At 51.6% G+C, this 20,402-nt stretch overlaps 1 protein-coding gene across 4 annotated transcripts in view; it reads left to right on the forward strand.

The window, feature by feature from the left end:
- The window catches only part of LOC112826467 (rho guanine nucleotide exchange factor 7), a 62,515-nt gene extending 43,214 nt beyond the window's left edge, over positions 1-19,301 (forward strand). For 2 of the 4 annotated variants that reach the window (XM_025874595.2, XM_073887441.1), the window contains 6 exons: positions 1,200-1,293; positions 5,647-5,736; positions 8,555-8,731; positions 16,853-16,952; positions 17,140-17,194; positions 18,077-19,301. In XM_025874595.2, the coding sequence (XP_025730380.1) occupies positions 1,200-1,293; positions 5,647-5,736; positions 8,555-8,731; positions 16,853-16,952; positions 17,140-17,194; positions 18,077-18,199 (639 nt within the window). In that variant the 3' untranslated portion in view covers positions 18,200-19,301. The remainder of the gene's footprint in view (positions 1-1,199; positions 1,294-5,646; positions 5,737-8,554; positions 8,732-16,852; positions 16,953-17,139; positions 17,195-18,076) is intronic. The other 2 variants (XM_025874596.2, XM_025874594.2) reach the window with 2 other exon arrangements.
- The last annotated feature ends 1,101 nt before the right edge of the window (positions 19,302-20,402 follow it).

Here is a 20,402-nt window from a genome sequence, read left to right on the forward strand (position 1 = left end):
CAAGTCCGAGGTTGCTTTGCCGTGGGCGGTTATGTGACACGTGGGGTTCTGTTACCCATTTAGCCTGTGCACATGGTGTCGGCTGTGCCGGTGGGGGTCTCCCTGCTGTCGAGGAAGGGTGGGCGGAGAGTGTCCAGTCATGGAGCACAAAGCATGAGGGGAGAGGTGTGGCCGTGAACCTGAGCTTCTGGTTTTGCTGTCTGGGCTACACCTGCTTTGCTGGACCCAGTGCTGGGGTATCTGTGGCCTTGTGTCCCTGAGCCCCTCCAGACCCTTCGTGCAAGTCTTGGGCCCACGGGTGGGCGGACGTGGCCTGCGTGAGCATGGCGTGCTGCCCAGGGCTGTAGAACACATGCTGTAGTTACTTCTCTGGGCACTGATTTCTGCCACATTTTTAAAAGCCTGTACAGTTTAGCAGAAGAGATTTTGAAGAGCTACCTTCCAAAACCAAGCTGTGTTCCTTCTGTGCTTTTGGTCTGATTTCCTCTCATAGCCCCTGTCACGTTGGTTTCCTGTCGTAAGACTCACAAATGGTTTGTGTGACTTCAGTGATGCAGCATTAAGACCTTATCGGTATTTCATACATGCTTGGCCGCTGGAGCCTGGCCTGTCCCTGCGGACCTTCTCTGTGGTCTTTAGTCACTGTGTTTGAGAGGGAAGGGGCGGATCGTTGCATCGTGACTCCGCCATGAGCTCATGTGTCCATGCCAGGGTCCATGCCAGTGCTCTGTTGTCTGCATGCGTCTGCACTCAGGGCCCACGGGCAGATATTCTTCCCTTTTCTCCTCTCTGGAGGCTTCTACTTTTCCTCGAAAAATGGCCCTAGTTTTCCTGATCTCTTTCTGGTTCTCTGCAGCAGATGGGTCTGCTCCAGAATTTGCAGCACGCGTGCATCTGTGCCTGTGTCAGCTAGCTTGCCTGCGAGCCTGCAGCACCTCTGCACTCTGTTGTCACAGTGCCAACGGGTCCAAGGGACACCAGGGTTTTCATCAGAGCCTGCGCCCTCTTGCTTTTGCTTTTATTATATCAATGCTCAGCAGCTGGCCAAGGAAGCCCAGCATGAGTAAAGTAGGAAGTTCTTTACCTTGAACGGCTGTAGAAACTTCTATTTCATGCCATCAGTGACTCTCACCGACACGTCAGGAAAAATTCCTGCCTTTGGAATATGTCAGCACTTTTTCCCCTTTTTCTTTCTCCAGGATCTTAGTAAGAGTCCCAAGACCATGAAAAAGTTGCTACCTAAGCGCAAGCCTGAGCGGAAGCCTTCCGATGAAGAGTTTGCATTGCGGAAAAGTGAGTACACACCACGTGTGGCTGAGGACACGGGCCCGTCTCGGGCGCAGTGCTCACAGCGTAGAGAGAGGGCTGGTGGCTTTCCGGAGGCGTCAGCTGTCGGGGTCTGAGCCTTAATGTCTTGTCTAAAGGACACTGAGGAGCGAGGGCAGTGAACCCTTCCAGCGGTGACACCCACGAGCAGGAGAGCTGCCTCGTGCTGAAGCACATGCGTGGTTTTCCCCTTGATGGAACCGCTTGCAGTCTCTTGGCCTCTGTGATCACTTGTTCTGGGGACCCAGGCCAGGGGTGTGCAGGGTAGCCCTGGGACCACCTATTCTGTCTGGCCCCCTCCTTGGCCTGGGCTGCACCAGGTGTCTCTACGTGTCCGGGGGACACTCCTCCACTGATAGTGTGTGAGCAAGTAGAGCTATTTTGAGAAGTGACTGGAGAGATTGTGTGTGCACGTGTCCACCTGCTGCTTCCCACTGCCGAGCTGGTTTCCCGGTGCCACAGGCAGGAGGGGTTCCATGGCCGCAGACGGCTGTGGGACTGTCTGCGCTGCAGGAGGACCTCAAGGGGGAGACGGCCCAGGCAGTGGCAGCCTCAGGGAAGGGGTGGGCTCTGCCTCCTTGCCCCTGTGCTCCCGGGACCTGTCACGGGTCTTCCTGACTTTGTGGAGCATTGCTCTTCTTTTTTGCTGTATTTATTTGGGACCTTTCAGGGATTCATTTATAAAAGAAGACTCGTGGGAGAGATGTTTGTAGTCAGAACGTGAGCATGGCTGATGTCACCCCAGGGAAGGGGGCTGCTTGGTTCGGGGCCTCTGCAGGATCCCTGGAGTCCAGGTGGCCTGCACGCGGGCCTCCTCCCCCACTCATCTTGATATGGCTGATAAGCTGGAAGTGGTAGATGCAGGGAGGGGCCTAGAGGCTGCTCCATGAACGTGAGCGCTTACACCGCTCGGCACTGCAGCGGGCACAGCGTCGCTTGCCATCATGGCGGTCCTTCTGCCAGATCCTGAGCATGCAGAGCAGGGTTGCACTCCCTGGACACTAATGAAATGGGTGAGGAGACAGTCCTGCCTTGGGGGCTCTGGAGCCAGTGCCTGGGCTGCTTTCTCCACGTGGTGCCCTCTCCCCACCTCCCAGCTGCGCCCTCTAAAGTGGCCCCAGCGCCCCTCCCTCCCCCACCCTTTGCACCAGCACACTATCTGCCTGTTGAGTCTTCTGTCTTTTTACTGAAAGGTAGCTCCATGGGCACAGCAAGGACCCCGTGGGGCTCACGTGGGAGGTGGCGGGGTTGGTAGTGAGAGCTGATTCTCAGAGGCGCCCTGAGCAGATGGGCCGCTGCAGTCCTGCTGTGAGCGGAGCGTGTGATGGGCCTTGGTTTGAACACAATCGCCGACTGCTGTGTTGAGTTCAGGCAAGCAGAGGTGGGAGGAGGCAGGCCAGGTAGGAGGTGAACTGGTCCAGGTGAGGAAGATAGGATGGTGGCTGGACCAGGTGATGACGGTGTAGTGGGCCAACGTGGACAGAGTTCAGATTTCTTTGAAGAGGGAGCCTGCAGGCTGTGGTTTCTCAGCCGGGGGTGACTTTGCCCCCTCTGGAGGTACTCCCGTCTAGAGGCCTTTTTGGCGGTTACAGTTGGGTGTGTGGGCACTGCTGCCTTACAGTGAGTAGAGGCTAGGGATGCTGCTAGACGTCCTAGAGCCCACGGGACCTGTCGTACCCCCCCCCCCCCCCCCCCGCCGTGCAGTCTTGCCGAGGCTGGGAAGGGGTCCTGCAGGAGGAATCCCAGGCCCGAGGCCGGTGGAAAGGCGGGTGGTGAGGATTCGGAGCTGCTTGCGGGCTGACACGGCTGCTCAGGCCATGAGATGTGATGCGAGGAGAAAGACAAGGTCAGGCCTGGGGAGCTGAGGAGCCAGCGGAGGGAACTTGGAGGGACCGGGGGCTGAAAGAGAACCAGGGGTTCCATGTGGGTTGGAGGAGAGATGTCAGCCTTGCGACCTCTTTGTAAGGGGGGCCTGTACATCTCTCGTGCTCCCTGAGCACCTGCTCTAAAGTCACACGGTGCTTTCCCAAGTTCTTTTAGTCTTGCTTACATTCAGAATCCTGAAAGTTTTTGTGGGCTAGCCTGTGCCACATAGGGGCTGCGAGGAAAGCAAGCTCGGTGATAGCCATAAACTCCGTCGTGGGGAGGCTGGTGAGCGTCCTTTCTGGTGTCCGTGCTGTCTCTGGGCGTTAGGTGTTGCGTGCATACCGACTCACCTCTGACATAGCTGTCCAATCCTGTCATCTGGACAGGTAGTCCCAGGCACAGATCGCGGTCCCCTGGGCAGAGGTGGAACGACGTGCCTGTGAAGTTGCCATATTCAGCAGGTCCTGAAATGAAGTGAGGAAGACCCTCTCTTACTCCTGAGGGAGGAGCTTGTCATGTACATAATGGGCTCCAGTCAGTGGCGCTAAGTCCATTTTCCAATAGCTCTTCAACTCTGGGTGCTGAAATTTGTGTTTTCTTTGTAAATTTTATTTGAGTGTAGTTGACCCACAACATTATGTTAGTTTTGGCGTTACCCCATGGTGGTTTTATGTTTGGATGCTCTGCGCTGCTCAGCACCTGTGCGGCCCCTGTGTGTGACCACACAGCGCATCCCACCATTGACTGTACGCCCCGTGCTGGGCCTCCCATCCCTGGGGCTTACTCATGCCTTAACTGGAAGCCTCGGTCCCCCGCTACTCCTCATCTGTTCTGTTACCTAACCCCAAGCCGTCAGTTCTCTGTATTTACCAGTCTAATGCTGCTGTTTGTTCGTTCGTTTTTATTGTAGATTCCACATATGAGTGAAATCATGGTATTTGTGTTTTTTAGTCTGACTTACTTCGCTTAGTGTAATATACTCTTGGTCCGTCCATGTTGTCACAAATGGCACGATCTCATCCCTTTATGGATGCATAATACTCCTGTGTGTGTGTGTGTGTGTGTGTGTGTACACCACCTTCCTTGTCCATTCATCTATTGGCGGACACTCGGGTTGGCTGCTTCCATAACTTGGCTGTTGTAGACTATGCTGCAGTAAACATACGGGTGCATGTATCCTTTCAAATTAATGTTTTTGTTTCCTCTGGGTAAATACCCAGTAGTATTACTGGATCATATGGTATCTTAAGAAAAACAAAGCCGGAGATACCATAATTCCAGATTTCAAGATATACTACAAAACTGTACTAATCAAAATAGTATGGTAGGTACAAAAATAAACACATATGCCAGTGGAACAGACTAGAGCCCCAAACCCATAACAAAAGAGGCAAGAATGTATCATGGGAAACAGAACAGTCTCTTCAAACAATGGTGTTGGGAAAACTGGACCACTTTCTTACAGCATACATGGAAATAAACTCAAAGCAGATTAGAAAGACCTAAATGTGAGACCTGGAACCCTAAAAATCCTAGAAGATACTGTTATTTATTTTTAGTACAGTATATTCGATTTGTCTTGTATATGTATCTTACTATCATAAAATGTTGAGGCTTTATATAGCTTCTACTTAAGCTTTCAATTCTTCCACATTTTTATTAGAGTAGGTGAACCTCTTAAAATACATACCCAAGTGTAATATCTTAGAAAATACAAAAAAATATAGAAAATGGAGTAAAACAGAGAAGAGGAATAGTTCACCCCCATAGGATCATGTGAAGTCTGCTATGCGCGAGGCACCGAGTCCGGGACTGACGGCACTCGATGTTGTTGGTCTGGAAGCTTCTCTCCTCCTCCATGCGTGTGGTCTGAGTACATGAAGCCAGCGTCTGGAGGGATCCATGGTTGGACAGTGCTGGAGGAACACTGTCAAGGTCTCGGTAGTGCTTTGTGACCATCTGGGGTGAGGTTGGCATGAAATCTCTCGTACAGATGGGGGGTCAGAGGAAGTGCTCTTTCTGGAGCTCTCCAGGATCTTCGTGCTGCCCCATAGCACTGGGGATTGTCAGAATTCCTTATGTTTGTCAGGCCAGTGGGTGAAAACCTGAGGCTTTGTTTTGTTACTTAGCAAGAAGAAGCCTCTTAAGGTTTTTTTGTGTGACTTGCTTGTTCCTTGCCCTTTTTTCAATCCCAGCATGGGAGGGTACCGCCTTTCCTACGGACTAGTAAGACCGCTGCTGCATATGGAGGGCACTGGCCTTTTGCCAGGTATGGGGTAGGTATAGTTGCACAAACTAGGTAGGTATGTTGCGCATAAAAAATATTCTAAAAACATAGAGCTGTTTTATAAATGTTAGGAAACCGTTCTCTGATAAAAGAGAAGTTGTTTTTTAGATCGTGACCTGTTCTACTTGTTACTTTTAGCTTGATTGTGGCGTGTCGTGTCTTGACAGGCACGGCCGCTCTGGAGGAAGATGCGCAGATTCTGAAGGTCATCGAGGCTTACTGCACGAGCGCCAAAACGCGGCAAACGCTCAACTCAAGTAAGTCTCACCGTCTCGGACTGCGCACTGCAGCGCCTCGGTGGGGTTAGGGTCCCCATCCGAGGGGCCTGTGCTGGGCCCTGTGTGTGGCTGTCACTGAAGGACACCTGGCTGGCCCGCCCGGCGTCCCTGAGGCCCCACAGAGGGGCTGAGCTGCCAGGAAGAGGACGCATTTCTACCAGACGTTCTGCTGGGGAACTTTAAGTAGGAGGTGCTGCCAGGGTGTAGAAAGCTTTTGCTTAGTAAGAAGATGTGCTTGGAAGACAGAAGATGCGTTCAGTTATTTTTAAGCTCTTTAAGCTATTGGTAGTGGGACTTTTTTCCTTAAGATTCGTAGAATTGTCAAGAATGTAAACCTAGAGCAAGTCTTTTTTAGCAGCCCCCCACCCCCCGCTTTTCTAAATGATGCATTTATAAACATTTTTGGAAGTGGACCCCAACTAATTTATGTGGTGGATTTCAGCACCACTGAGTTTCCTGTATCTTTATGCACAAGGTCTCAGTTGAGGAACCTTAATCTGTCGGGACAGGAAAAGGTGGGCTCTTTTTGTCTTTAACTTCCCAGCGTTTGAAGGTGGAGTGCAGCGCGGGGGTGCAGACGCAGTGGAATGCGTGGTTTGTTCAGGAGAAAGGGTCGCCTTCCCCTCCCCTGGGGCCAGGACCACAGGCACCACAGGGTGTCCTGCACGGTCCTTTCTAGGTGGGCTTTTTGGGGTTTGGTTTGGTTTTGTTCGAGAACTGGTTTACGTATTCTGGCTTAGAAACTGGTTTCTGTTGGATCGTGTGTCTTGGATTCCCTTTCTACCCTGACTTTGGGCACATTGCTGATCACTGCTTCATTCCCACCACCTCTACTTTGGTGGTTCAGATCTGCATCCTGGCTTGTGTCAGACTAATTCTGATAAAAAGGACGGGGGAAAGGGAATTTTCACCCGCTTTAGCTTTTGTTAAAGATGGTGACAGTTAAAAAGGGCTGGCAGGATTGAACCCCAGGGGCAGTCTGCAGATCACCTAGAAACTTCCCTGTGGCCGGTGTTTTAAGTGTCTGGTGTGCGCATCGAGACTCTTGTTTGTCCTTGTCCTGTGAGAACACACATTCATAGTAACTGGTCAGCAGAATGGGGGAGACATGGAAAGGCCTGGAAGTGGGGTGTGCATCAAGTCAAACGGTCATTTGTAAATACAGTTTGTCTTTTGATACTGATTTCATAGATTTGGTAAGAAACTATTTTAGGTTTTAGGTTATATAAAATGTGGCCATAGTGTTTTGGGTTTTGAATTGGAAATTTTGAAGAATTCTCTCAAATTACTTGAAATAAAATTGCAACGTGGTAGTCTCAGGTAAACAGACCAGGTAACATGAGCTTTGTGTGTGTGTTCGTGAGAGCTTCGTCTGTTCATCGGGGAGACGGTGCCTCATGATGTCCCTGTGGCCTCGCTGCTTTGGTTGCCTGGAGGGGACGGCCCGTAGACCATGCGGGTTATCTGTCATCTGTATCATGTGTCTCCAGTTCTCCTGTGTCAGAGAAGTTTGCACGATACATGGATTTTTATTTTCAGCTGATACTATGGGCTAAGCACTCTGGGGCCTCGTGTGTCCAGTCCTAGATGGCTGTAACCCTAATACTCTTAGGACCAGATAGGATAGGGGAAATGGATCCTTGATGCTGGAAGGGTAGTGTGGGATTACAGTGGAGGCAGCTCTTTTCATATTACATTGCTTAGTAAAAACAGGGTAATATACTTTACCTAAAATCCACCTCCTTTCAGTGTATGTTTGGATGCCAAGAAGACATTTATAAAGCCAGACACCTTTGGTTATCGATTTCTGTCTCAAGGAAGTAGTGACCTTCATTAGACTCCAGGGATTTAGTTGAAGGAATCCAAACTGGCCCACTGCTTGTTCTTGTTGTGGTTTGGGAATGGAATGCCGTTGGGGCGGCAGCAGGCTAGGGCGGGGCCCGCGGGGGCTGCGGGGTGCCCTGTCTGTCGCGCAGCGTCCCTGCATGCCTCCCTCACAGCTGCCTGGCCGGTGCCCTTGCTCCCAGCTGCTGACTGCTCTCCCATCTTGTGCCCACTTTTGTCTGTCGCCCTGCTGTTAACACAGTGGCTCTCGGCTCATCGTGTCTCTTGTCCTGTCGGTAAAAGGGTGTGCATCGGGGCTGAGAGTGTTTGAACAGGCCTCCCACTTTTTCTCTTCCCCTGGCCGAGCTCTGGGGTACAGCGGCAGGAAGGGGGTCCCAGAGGGACCCAGACCCTGTGTAACCCTTTTCTCCACTCTGAAGTTTTTACAGTGGTGGTAGTTTGATAAGGTAAGTTTAGACCTCACCATTAAGATGACTTCTGGGGAGTTCTGGTCTGGCAAAGGGAGAGCTGAAGAAGTCAGTCCAAAAATCCTCTGAAGCTCTCCTGCTTCAGTATGTCCACTTAAGAGTGAGACACCGTTCCTAATGAAACGCATAAATGGCTTCTCTTACAAACGTCCTGAACGAGGCTCACGGTTAGTAGACTGGGATAGAATTGTTGATCTGGGAAATGTCCGTGGAAGTATCTGTGGACATGGGCTTATGTGAGGGACCGTTTGGGAACAGTATTGTGACTTAGGTTTATGTAAATAATCCTGTTTTACTCTGAGGGTTGTGCTATTAAAACCCACCGTAAATAAGGAGAAATGAACATTGTTGCCAGTTTTTAACAATATTTTCTCTCTTCCTTCTCTTCCCATCACCTTTTGCTTTTGTTTTCATGTTTTTGGTTGTGGCTCTTCCTGTCCGTCCCCTCCCACCTCTGCCTGTCACTCCATCCCTCCCCGTCGTAGCATGGCAAGGCACTGACCTGATGCATAATCACGTCTTGGCTGACGACGACCAATCAAGTCTAGACTCCTTGGGTCGTCGCAGTAGCCTTTCCCGTCTGGAGCCTTCAGACCTCTCGGAAGACTCTGACTATGACAGTATATGGACAGCCCATAGTTACAGAATGGGTTCTACATCTCGTAAGAGCTGTTGCTCATATATCTCTCACCAGAACTAATGCACTTCTGAGCTTTTCTTAACAAATGCTTGTTGTATCGCAGCCTGCTTTTCTTAGATGTTTTCTTGCTGTTCCTTGTCTTTTATGTGATATTTTAACAACTTTTGAGAGCATTGCTGATATTTCCCATTGTACTGTGTGGAGGCCCACTTGCCAGTTCGACCGTCTGTTCGAGCTGCCGCGGTGGAAGGAGGCGGTGCGCTCACGGGGCCGCGCCCGAGGGTCCCTTCCCCCGTGGGTGGTGGTGGCTCTCCAGCTCTGAATGGTCTGGGGTCCTGTTCTCGGTGTAGCACCTGTCTCATTTCTTTGTGAATACAGCTGTGTGAACACTTTCCTATTTTATACGAGACCATACAGGTTTGTGATCTAAGTGCCAGCACCACAGAGGCGACTCTGGCCTTACATAGGGGTCTCAGTGTTCTGTGTGCAGCAGCCCCACTGGGGAACGAGTTGTGGAGAGAGGCCAAGGAAACGCGCACTGGGAAGATGGGGTCAGTTCAGACGGCTGTGTTCTGAGGACCCCACAGGGTGCTTGGCTGCCACGCAGGGCTGTGTGTGGGTGTGGCTAGCGTGGGCCGTGGCTCATCAGGGTGCCTCAGACGGCCGTCCCACGTCCCCGTTTGCCGGGGGTGGGGTTGGGGGTGGGAGTTCTCCGAGGGCCAGGTTACTGTCAGAGCTCAGACCCTCCCCCACATCATCACACCCAACTCTCCTGATTTGGAGCAATCGCTCTTAACTGGCGCTTAGCACGCCCGTGCCGCTCCACTGAAGATTCAGGCCAGACTCGGAAGCACTCGGCCTCTGAAGGTGTATATGCGACTCCGTTCAGAGCCAGGTGAGTGCTTGGCTCCAGTCCCAGCCTGGCTGTACCCCACATCCCTGTCACGCTGCCTGCGACGGACACGGGGTTTGTTTTCAGCAGCTAGCTGCCGTGAAACTCCGTTTACAGCAGCCCGTCCTCTGTGACCCCCATTCCTGATTGTCACGGGGACATCTGAGTCCATTGAAGACCTCGGTTGCCAGGTCACTCACTCACAAGAACGTCTCAGATTTGGAGGGAACTCCCCCACTTGCCTGGGATTTGTTGTAAGGAGATTTCACTGGCCTCTCTCAGATGAATTTCTGCTTCAGAAAGAACTGAACGTGACCTGTTACTTTGAGTTGTGGCATCCAGATCCACATCTGGTCATTGTTCTCTCCCGTGCATGCTGTACTTGGTGTTAAAATGGAACCTCAGGGTTGTGTTTTAAGTATTCATTGAAACCAGCTTCAGAAAACAAGATGCCATAACACGTTGGGAATCACCCGTTTTCCTCTCCTCAGGGTGACTGTAGTTCCGGGTGGCTGTGATCTCTCTCCTCCCCCGGCCCCCAGCGAAGCCCTGTAGCCAGTGTGTGTTTTGCTTGCGCAGAGACAGCCGGGCTGCGGCGCGCCCTAGTTGGCTGGGCGCCGGTGAACCCTGGCGGCGGCGTGTTGCTTAGAGGGTCACACGCCTTCAGTACTGCATGTGGTGAGGTCCTGAGGAAAACCAAGAATTCCAAATAGGTCTCTGTTGCCACACAGCTATTGAGCTGCTCACGCCATCTGGAGATTTCATACTTTTATATCAATTAATATAAGTAAGAAAGTTGAGGAGCAATCTTAAAATTAGTTAGAGCCCAGTATTAACCCACGGTAGAGATGGGGTTTATATGTATTCAGCCAAATAGTGGAAGTTTGGGAGAAGTAGGACTACGAAGTTCATGCAGTGAACTTAGCAGCAGTTGTTTTATTTTGTATGTGTACAGCAGTCACCTTTTCTGACGCTAATAGTAGAATGTCTGTCTGTCTGCTCTGAGGCTGCCGTTGGTGAGTTGGCGTAGCCGCCTTTGCCAAGAAGCCTCAGTAAGCGCGGGGGCCCGTGTCGCGCGTGCCACAGCACTGCGATACTTCCTTATCACCAAGTGTCGTTTGGGTCGTTCTCCGGAGACCTCACGTTCTGTCCACCGAGGTCTGACACTGTCCCCCAGTCCTTTGGTACCAGTTAAAGCCACGTGCGCGGTGATTTTGCTGATGCTGGGATCACTGTATCACACCGCCCTGGCTTCTGGTTGTTTGGGCTTGTTTCGAATGTCTGTCACCATTTGCTCTTGTGACCTGGTTGGAAGTGTTAGTGCCACGGGCCTGGAAGTGGTCCCTGGGGGGCAGTGGCAGTGTGGCACCAGAGGGCGGGGACACTCCATCCGTGGAGCTCCGGTCACGCCGAAACGGAGTCTGCTTGGTGCAGCTCTGTCCTGGCCGTGTGCACAGTTAGCGCCGTCGTGTGCGGGTGCAGACCCTGAACCTGAAGGTAGGTGGAAGCCGTCCCGGGCCTTCCGCGGGGCCCTACGTGGTGTTGACCTTGAATTTACCCTTGCCACAGTATATAAGCTATATTAATTATGTGTTTTGCGTAAAATTGCCAAAACACAGTAATGTGTATATAGTGGAATAAGAGACCTTGAAAAAAAACTTCTATATTGTGTTTTTTCTCTGTGAATGGGAAAGCCATTTTTAGTGGGTGACGGCCATTTGAAGACTCAGTTGGATGTACACCTGAATGTTGCATTGTATTGTACAGTATGCATACTGTTTGTGGTTGCATATGGCAAATGAAGTGTTTGTTTTATAAAAAAAAAAAAAAGACATCTGTTATGTACAGTTGAAATAAATTTTGCATTTGCTAGCCTGTGGCTTTTAATATTTGTTACCTGGGGGGCGGGGGAGTAGCATAGCTTGCAACTGAATATGATTTGGCTGTTCTCCTGTATGTTGTCTTCCAGAGGAAGGCCAGGCAATGGGACACTTTCTGTCTGCTTTGGTAGAGAGACATGCATTTCCTTAGAATAAATACATTCTAGACAATACAGGGTGACTCCTGACACACTTTTATTTCCTTTCTCCCTCTTTTTTTAAAGAAGTTTTCGGTCACTGAAAGGCTTGTCTTCAGAAAGAAGCACTCTTGGTTTTGTTGTGCATAAATGGGGGGAAAAAAGCCTATAAATAATAGATTTTTTATTTTTTTAAGACTAAGGTCAGTTTTAATCTTTGTTTTATAAAGTGCGTGCCCAGCTGGCTGAGAAGTGAAAAGGAGTGTCCGTGTGGGGCTAGGGCAGGGTGCAAACGGTAAACAGATGCAGATGGTTCCCCAAGGAGATGCCTCACATTTTCCTAAGAAAAAAATTAGAATCCTATGATAGCCATAAATAACAAATGACCTTTGGGAGAGGTTTTATTAAATAGATTTCTTTTAAAAGTTGTAATATTTTCCTTCATTCTGAAAGTTCGGTTTCGCTTGAGTATAATTAGGTGCAGATTTTAGAAAGATGATGAATTTAAGAATCTATGGAGTTCTCCCACAAATGTACTCGACTGCTGGCCAGATGAGCAGATGATCTTTCCTGAAAAACACCATGTTTAGGCTTCTGATGCAGGCTGACTCTGTCACGCATACACACGCACATGCCCACACGCACACGCTAGCCCTTGTGTGCCCTGGAGTTGACTGAGCCATGTGTCCTGTCGGTGTGTCCGGTCAGGTGGCAGTCTAACCACGGAGAGGCGCCCGGGCTTTGAGTCCCCTGCTCTGTGCTGCTCAGGCAAGGCCTCTGTGCGGTACCGGCCCTCGCTAGATGTGTGTTTCTCAAAGACCCACAGTGCTCTGAGAGGCTGCAGGTGTTGTAGGGGGCAGGGCTCCACGTGTCTCCAGCTTGTAGATCACACCTCTAAGGGCACAGGCTCGCCTTCCCGTCTCCCGCTGTGTGGCAGTGTGCAGCTACCATGGCGTGTCTGCCTGTGGCCTCCGCAGCCAGATTCTGCGGGCATGTTCTCTGGAGTCCTCCAGTTGGAGAAATGTTGGATTGGTGCTACGTGTCGATTACAGTTCCATTGTAGTCACCCCCGTACTGAACAGCAAATCCAGCCAGTACTTGTGTGCATGTCCTTGTAGATGCAGACAGGGTTCTAGGCTAGTCCAACACCCCTTTTAAACCGTGACACACACAACTGTGGAATGTTGCTGAAAGGAGGCGCGGCACTCAGGTGACTTGAGGAAATGCCGAATTAAAGTAAGTGGGTATTTCTACTACACACCCGGTGAAAACCGTCAGCATGCCCTGTGTGCACTGTGGACCTTCCAGAAGTGGCCGTAGCCGTCGGCATTTTCCAAAGCAATGTGGTGCAGAACCCCTGCGTTAGAAGGTGGAGGGACAGCAAAATACCCCCAAACCGAGAAGGCACTTTGAGGCAGGAAAAGGAAGCAGGCGACACCATACGGCTTACACAGTGTTATTCTGGGGGGCACCCCCTTACTGATGGGGGGTCAGGTGGGCGATGATCCAGGTGCTGCACGGCTACTCTCCAGGAAGTGCAGACCTGAGTCCCCCAGATGGTGTAGACGAGAGGGCTGTGCAGCAGAGGCTGCTGTGGGGGCCCAGCGTCCGTGTGCCAGGGGTGGGAGGGGAGAGACGTCTCTCTGCTAGCTGTGTGAATGACTTCAGGCACGTTCCAGATGAGCCCTTCGGGTCAGGGCACACACTCCCTCCCTGGGGCCTGGAGCAGTAGCCCCCCAGGGAGGTCACCGCATGAACGCCCGCAAGATGGAGTACTGACAGTGCTCGTACCCCATTACCTCCTGGAAACGCAGACCTTGAATGTGCTGGACCATCATGAACCCATTTCTCTGTGTCTCAGCCCCTTTTAGAGGATTTTAAATAAAGTGACAGAACATTCTTGGCGGGTTCTGTTGTTTTGCCAAACAAAGTAATTCAGGGAAAACATGCTGTGATCCCTCTAAAAATACCCAAGTGATCTTTGAGATAACTTGTTAAATCTACTTTGTAAGACTTGGCTATTTCTGTAAGAACAGACTTACTTATAAACCTGGCTGGAGAACATCTATTTAATTTTCTGAAAAACCCAAGTTTTCCTGTCCTCGTAGAAACACATTCCACTGAAACTAGGCGCATTACTAGCATCGTATGGATTTCTCTGCAGGCTAGTAAATATTCATTTTCCACACCAGCATCTTTCAGGAATCAAGCCGTTAAGTCCGTACATTCTGCCTATAACATTCTCAAATTTAAGTTTGTATAATAAATTCTGGTATGCTTTCAGTGTATTTCCAAAAATAACCGTCACGTGTATGCTACTCGTGTATCAGTTCTCACGGGCTTTTCATCCTCTGATGTCCCGTTACGTAACGGGATTGAAGGCTTTCGTTTTTGTGACTTTACCTGGTAAAAGATACTAAATGTGATTCTTAAATTCTCAGAGCAGCTCTGCAGAGTTGGTAGCTCCGTTCTGCTTTACGAGCCCTGGGCCTCCCTACTCGTGCGGATGGGACAGCGCCTGCTGTCTGACCCTTGTCCTTATGGCACAGGCGTCCCTTGTTTCTCCTGCTGCTTGAAGCTGGGAGCGCCTCGCGTCAGCGGGCAGCCCAGGAAGCTACAAGGTGTGAAAATAACCGGAGAGAGATGCGAGGAAGCCCATCTTCCCACAGCGCTGCCCGGTGAACTTCTCATCCTGTCGAGTCCTCACATGGATGACCTAACGAGACGTCGTATTTCCAGCCGGGGGTGATGGACTCACAGCTGGGGCCTCTTCTGATCTGACCATAACACAGAGTGGGTGGCAGGGGCGGGGGCACTTAGGAGCCGACTAAGTTGACTCATGACCTCTCTTCATGGCGAAAATTCACTGAAACCGTTTTGTCCTACACATGTGGTATACACATTTGAATTTTTATGTGAATGCCTTTGTTTCTCTGGGGAAAACAGCACATGAGCAAACTAACTCTCCTGATGAAAACGGAGGTAACGTTGTGTGTCTTGGAAGCACGGGATGTTCCACGGCCTTCAGAATTCTCACCTCAGCTGGTACCACTGAGCTTTCCCTTATTTGTCCCACATACCAGTTTCCTTCCTAAGCAGTATTTTCCGGTGTGGCCCAGAAGCCCCCAAAGGATCTAGAAGATGACGTGCCTGCAGTCCCTCGCAGAGCCGTGGCAGCTGGAGCCGGCGATACTCCAGGAGGCCGATTGTCAGCGTACTGATGTCTTAAGAAACCTGTCCCTCTCAGGAGCCGTGTCTTGAAGGATGTTGCCCTCTGTCTGAAGAGTAATTCCCCTTGGGGATGGGTGACTGTGACGGGGTGGGGTTCTGCCCCTTAGTGAGGGGTACCGCAGAGTGACACGTCCCAGTCCCTGGCAGCGACGGGACCGGACAGGAGAGCGGCAGTGTGCTGATGTGCGCCCATACACCGGCTGTTGGGGCTTGTGACAGAATCCTAAGTGCCCCATCCGATCAGAGCACTAAAGTTACTGATGCCCCGAGGGGCCCTTCCTTCCTTGGGCTGGAGACATATGTACGTGCCGAAGCGTGCGCCGTGGGACACATAGTGGCACTTGCTTGCCCGGAGTTTAATCTTCTCATGCTTGGGACGGCACAGCAGGAGGTGGTCCACATCCTAGCTTTGTCCAGTTCCTGCCGTTACGTTTCATGGTGCGCTTGGATCTGACGTCCTTCCCAGGCTGTGTGACGGGAACAGAGCAGGTCTTGAAGTTGTCCAGGTGGCAGCAGGGAGAGTCGAGGCCAAGGCCCTGTGGCCAGCGAACTCCAGTCCTCTGCCCTGTGGTGTGCAGCCGTGGAAACAATGGAGCCCTGTGGCTGTCAAGCTTTGATGGTAATTGTTAGTCCTGTTGAGAGGGGATTAAGCTGACGCTGAAGTGCTGGTGAAACTATTCTTAAAACCCTGTCTTTAAGAAAATTGGTGTCCTGCTGAATGTCCCCATGACGCAAGGAGGCACAGCCATCTTAGAGTTTGGCAAACTTTGCGGAAGGCGGACTAAAGGTAAACCAGGAGACAGTGAGTTGTACCATCATCTCTGTAATCCGTTAGCAGCTGTCAAACACCAGTTGTATTTGTTTAATGGAGAAATGTTTATCAAAATACCACTTGCAGGTGTTTACATTCTGTGGTAGATTCTTCCCTCAAATTTGCATCTGATACTTCTCAAAAGTAGAAGTTTTGTAGTGTTGTATAACCTTTTAAGAAAGTACTACCTCAGATTTTCTTTTTTGTGTCCTTAAAAAAGATTTGAGTCTCCTTTCTTACCTGTGAGATATTGGGGTTTCCCGGTTTCTTTTTTTTTTTTTTTTTAAGATTTTATATATTTATTTGAGAGAGAGAATGAGAGATAGCACATGAGAGGGGGGAGGGTCAGAGGGAGAAGCAGACTCCCTGCTGAGCAGGGAGCCCGATGCGGGACTCGATCCCGGGACTCCAGGATCATGACCTGAGCCGAAGGCAGTCGCTTAACCAACTGAGCCACCCAGGCGCCCTGGGTTTCCTGGTTTCTAAAGTACCCATCCCACAGCGCGTGTTCCTCGGGACAGGGCCCAGGCAGGCTGCAGCGCGGGCCCCGGAGAAATGGTGCACGCCTCCCTCCGACATCGTCAGCACTTTACCACCTTCCGCTGGGAAAATGTGTATGTTCCAGGGAATGTCAAATGACGTTTTCACGAAAGAAGTAATAAATCTCAGTTTTTCTAAACCACGTGTCTCAACCTTTATTTTTACTTGTTGCTCTAAAGTTAAGCGTTTCGTCAGCTGTTTGCATTTATGAGCACCCTGTGCGCGCCACTGTCTGGCCCATCTTTCTAAAATGCCCGGACTGATTGGTCTCAACGTTTGATTCAGATGTTCCCCCCAATTTTTTTGGTATTTATTCCAAAACATCCAGGGCACTGGGGTCAGGACCTTGCTACCTGTGGAAGATTTCAGGATTTGATCCCGATTCATGAAGGAACCGAAGCTTAATAAATCACCAAAAGGCTGGTGCTTCCTTTCGTCTAGATGCTTTAGGCATGAGAAGGACTGAGTTCGCTAGGCAGAAGTGGAGAAAATTGGTAAAAAGCTGCCCTTCCTGTGTTGTATCTAGAGAGTTTCCTAACGCACGATCCCCGGGATTTAATAGTGATGTTTAAGTCGTGTTCTTGAGTCCGGTTTTCACTTCCACCATGGCATTCACCTGTGGCTTTGTGTTTCTGTTGTTTTAATGACATAGGTTCACGCAAAGAGCCTGCTCCACAAGTTTTGCTTCCAGAGGAAGAGAAGATGATAGTTGAAGAAACCAAGAGTAATGGTCAGACGGTGATCGAGGAGAAGTAAGCGACCCCCAGCGTTTCAGGGCAGGGAGGTGGGGGTGGACGCTAGCCTTAACTGGGCTGCTGCACGGCGAGTGGAGTGGGACGGGTAGCGGGCGGGGCACTGTTGTGCCCCCTGGTGGAGTGCTTCCGGGCGGCGTCCTCACTCCCATCCCGGTTCAGGTGTTTGTCCCATTTTCTGTTTCAGGAGCCTCGTTGACACGGTCTATGCGTTAAAGGATGAAGTCCAGGAGTTGAGACAGGTGAGTCCTGACCACCTCTTCAGTCTTGTAGTGGGGTCAGAGGAAAGCACCGTGTGAAAAGCGAGGCCATCTGTCCCTAGGGACACTAGCACCGAGGGGGCAGCCTTTCTCTCTGCTCCAGGGTCAGTTTGGTCCCCTGTGAATGGGACAGACCAGGAAATGAATTCTTAAAGTGACCTGTTCAAACTTTGTACTGTACTGTCGGCATTATAAATCATCTCAGGTCCCGTTGGGATCATCATTTAAAACATCCAAAGATCCTGCTGGGAAGTTCCACCACTTGCTGGTGGAATGCACGGTTCTTGTTCTTAAGAAGTCAGGTGAACTTGGCTAAGTGACCGAGTATATTTTGCGTATTTTGGGTAAAGTACGTTGCACACCAGCTTGTGTCTCCGAGGAGTGCGTGGTGAGCCCTGCATGTGAGGCAGGGGGGTTGGGGTGTGGCGCGATCTGGGCCTGGACGTGCACTCGGCCGACCTCGCTGCGTCCTCGCGGCTTCCACGTGCTTCTCTTCCGAGTTTGAAGGGACCCTCAGCAGTGGGTACAGGTCTGCACGCCTCGGGGCGATCGGGTTGAAGTGTGGGAAGGCAGGCTTGTGTAGCCTTTCAGCTGCTGCTACCGTTTTTCTATAAGAGGACTGTAGGATCTTCGCAGATGTGGAAGGATGCGCGCAGTTCCTTTTGTGACTTTCATTCACCCTCTCGTGAGCTATGCGGAGATTCTCTGGCTCGATAGTTAGGGCTGTTCTTCCATCTGTGATTGGTCCTGCTCATAGGAGCATCTGTGGGAATGTGGCGGATTCTGGCCCGGGATCACTCCTGGGAAACAAGTCCTCTTCTGTGCCCAAGACACTCAGCTTCCTGTGGTCTGCTTCGTTTACAGGATAACAAAAAGATGAAGAAATCTCTGGAGGAGGAGCAGAGAGCCCGCAAAGACCTGGAGAAGCTGGTGAGGAAAGTTCTCAAGAACATGAACGACCCTGCCTGGGATGAGACCAACCTCTGAGGAGTGTCGTTGCTTCTTCCTCCGAGAGCAGCTGGAGACCGAGCCGGGAGCCCCACCCTAGCCCGGGGTGACCCTCAGGGCCACGGGGCAGGGCTGGACAAAAGTCATCTTGCTTTCTGGGCATGGAAAGGCCGGAGTCCATCCACAAATAGAAGCGGTCACATTGTCCCTGAAGGACCCAAACACGAGGTGTAGACCCTGGGGCTGAGCTGCGTTAATTTTACCCTGTTACCACCTCAATTACCTCTTTTTGCAATAAGCGCAGTGACTACAAACCCTGGCGTCTCAGGCTCTTGTGGGTCTGTATAAACAATTATATGTACACGTTTCTTGTAAGTGCTCCGTGTTGAATGCGTACCCGTGATTGCTGCACCTGGGCTGACCACCCGTTGCTAGAACCCCCTTCCATTAACCTTCCTGGTCCCACAGACAGCAAGTTGTGCTCATGTGCTTGTGGAAAGCAGAGGCGCGAGGGCGCCTGGACGCATTGCTAGGCGCCTGGTTGGCTCTCCGCTGTAGCCCCCGTGTGCTCTGGGAGGACCCCCCACTTTGGTAGGCCCACGTAGCCTTGTTTGTACCTGCAGGGATACCTTACTAGCCTTGAAAGTCTTCCGTTGAAGCAGTGCTGCTGTCACCCTGAGTGGGTGTCCTGGCTCAGTGAGGGAGACTCTGGCTTCAGCCTCCAATCCCAGAAGTCCCCCGTGCACCACCGTGTCCGGCTGCCGGCATCTGCGATTGCCTGCTGCGTGTGAACGGCGGCTTGTCGGCGTGCATTCTGTGCCCGGTGGGAGAGCAGACTTGTCTATATAGGCTGGTTTAATAACGTGACAAAACGCACCGTTTGTCCCCCCCCCCCCCCCCACCGAGAAAGCTCCACCAGAACCTGTAAATAAACTGCATTATTTATTCCGTATCACTGAGGCCGATGAAGGCACACCAAGGATACCGTGAGTGGACATGGCAAGCGTCAGGTGGGAGTCCTTGTCAGGCCTCTGTGAACTCCGACCTCTGTACCACCAGCGTGCAACAAGCCTTCTGTGCTCCCTGGGAAAAAGAAAGGTTTCCCTCCAGTGAGAATAAAGCAATAGAAATTCTGCCTAAAGTACTCAGTTTAAATGCCGGTCCGTTCCCCGCCCCATACCTGAACGGCACTGGGGGCAGGGAGGAAGCCTGCCTGAGCCCAGCCCCGCTGACCTCTCTGGGCCGGGGAGGTGGGAACCTCAGAGCCCTGGGGCAGGAGCCTCAGCCATGGAGCCAGCTTGTTCCGCCTCGTGGGCAGGACACCGTGTCCCAGGAGCTGCTCTGCTGCTCTCCTCCGAAGAGGTCGGCTTCCAGTGGAGAGAATCTGGTCCCTAGAACGAGTGTTCTGTCTTTAAAACAAACCAGCACTACAGACTTCCCAGAAACAGCCGTGTGGCACCAGGTGGGACTTGGGCCTTGCGGTCTGTGGGGTCAAGCGACCCTTTAACTGCATGGGGATCTTCTGACGCCTTGGAACGGGGCGGCTCTGGGACTCCTTGGCTTTCTGCTTGCTGGTGGCTCCTGTCCAGGTCGGGGCTGAGCCCTTGGCCCACCCGTCTGCGGCTGGCGGGCAGTTGCTGGAGCTGGGCCCTCCTGGCTGCGTGCCCAGCAGGTGTGTGCGCGGCTCTGCATCCGCCTGCCCTTGTGTGGCCTTTCTGGTAGAATTCTCAGCTTTCTGCACTTCACATTTTGTTTACTAGCGCTAGGACTAGAAAAGAGCCTTTGTGGGGGGAAGCCTTACTTTACAGTGCTTTTTGGTGATGCAGAAGACCTTGCCATAGAAAACACTTTGGAGTGTGCCGAAGTTTGTGGTCTTGCACTCAGGGACGGCCTTCACCCCTGATCTCTCCACCTCTCTCTGACGGGGGATGTTGCCAGCTGCCTCCCAGGACGGGTCTCCTAAACCTGCCTTAACTTGACTGCAGCACTGAGGGGGAATGCACGTTTCTCCCCGTCCCCGCTCTGATGGGACCGTTGGGACTGTTGAGACGCCTGGCAGTTCCACTGTTTCACTAAGCTTCTTAGGGAGCAGAGTCTGAGAGCTGTTCTGTCTACGAACCTGCGGACCGCTTCCGTTTCCCTGACCTTCCCAGGGACTGGGGGCTGGCGGCGGTGGGTGGAAGGGGCCCCGTTTACCCCGAGGGCGAGGAGATAACGCACTTGCGTTTCTGCTCGATGTTGA

The sequence above is a fragment of the Callorhinus ursinus genome, unplaced genomic scaffold (assembly GCF_003265705.2).
Source record: "Callorhinus ursinus isolate GAN/ISIS: 27379988/994484 unplaced genomic scaffold, GSC_fseal_2.0 scaffold79, whole genome shotgun sequence".
Lineage (NCBI taxonomy): Eukaryota > Metazoa > Chordata > Mammalia > Carnivora > Otariidae > Callorhinus > Callorhinus ursinus.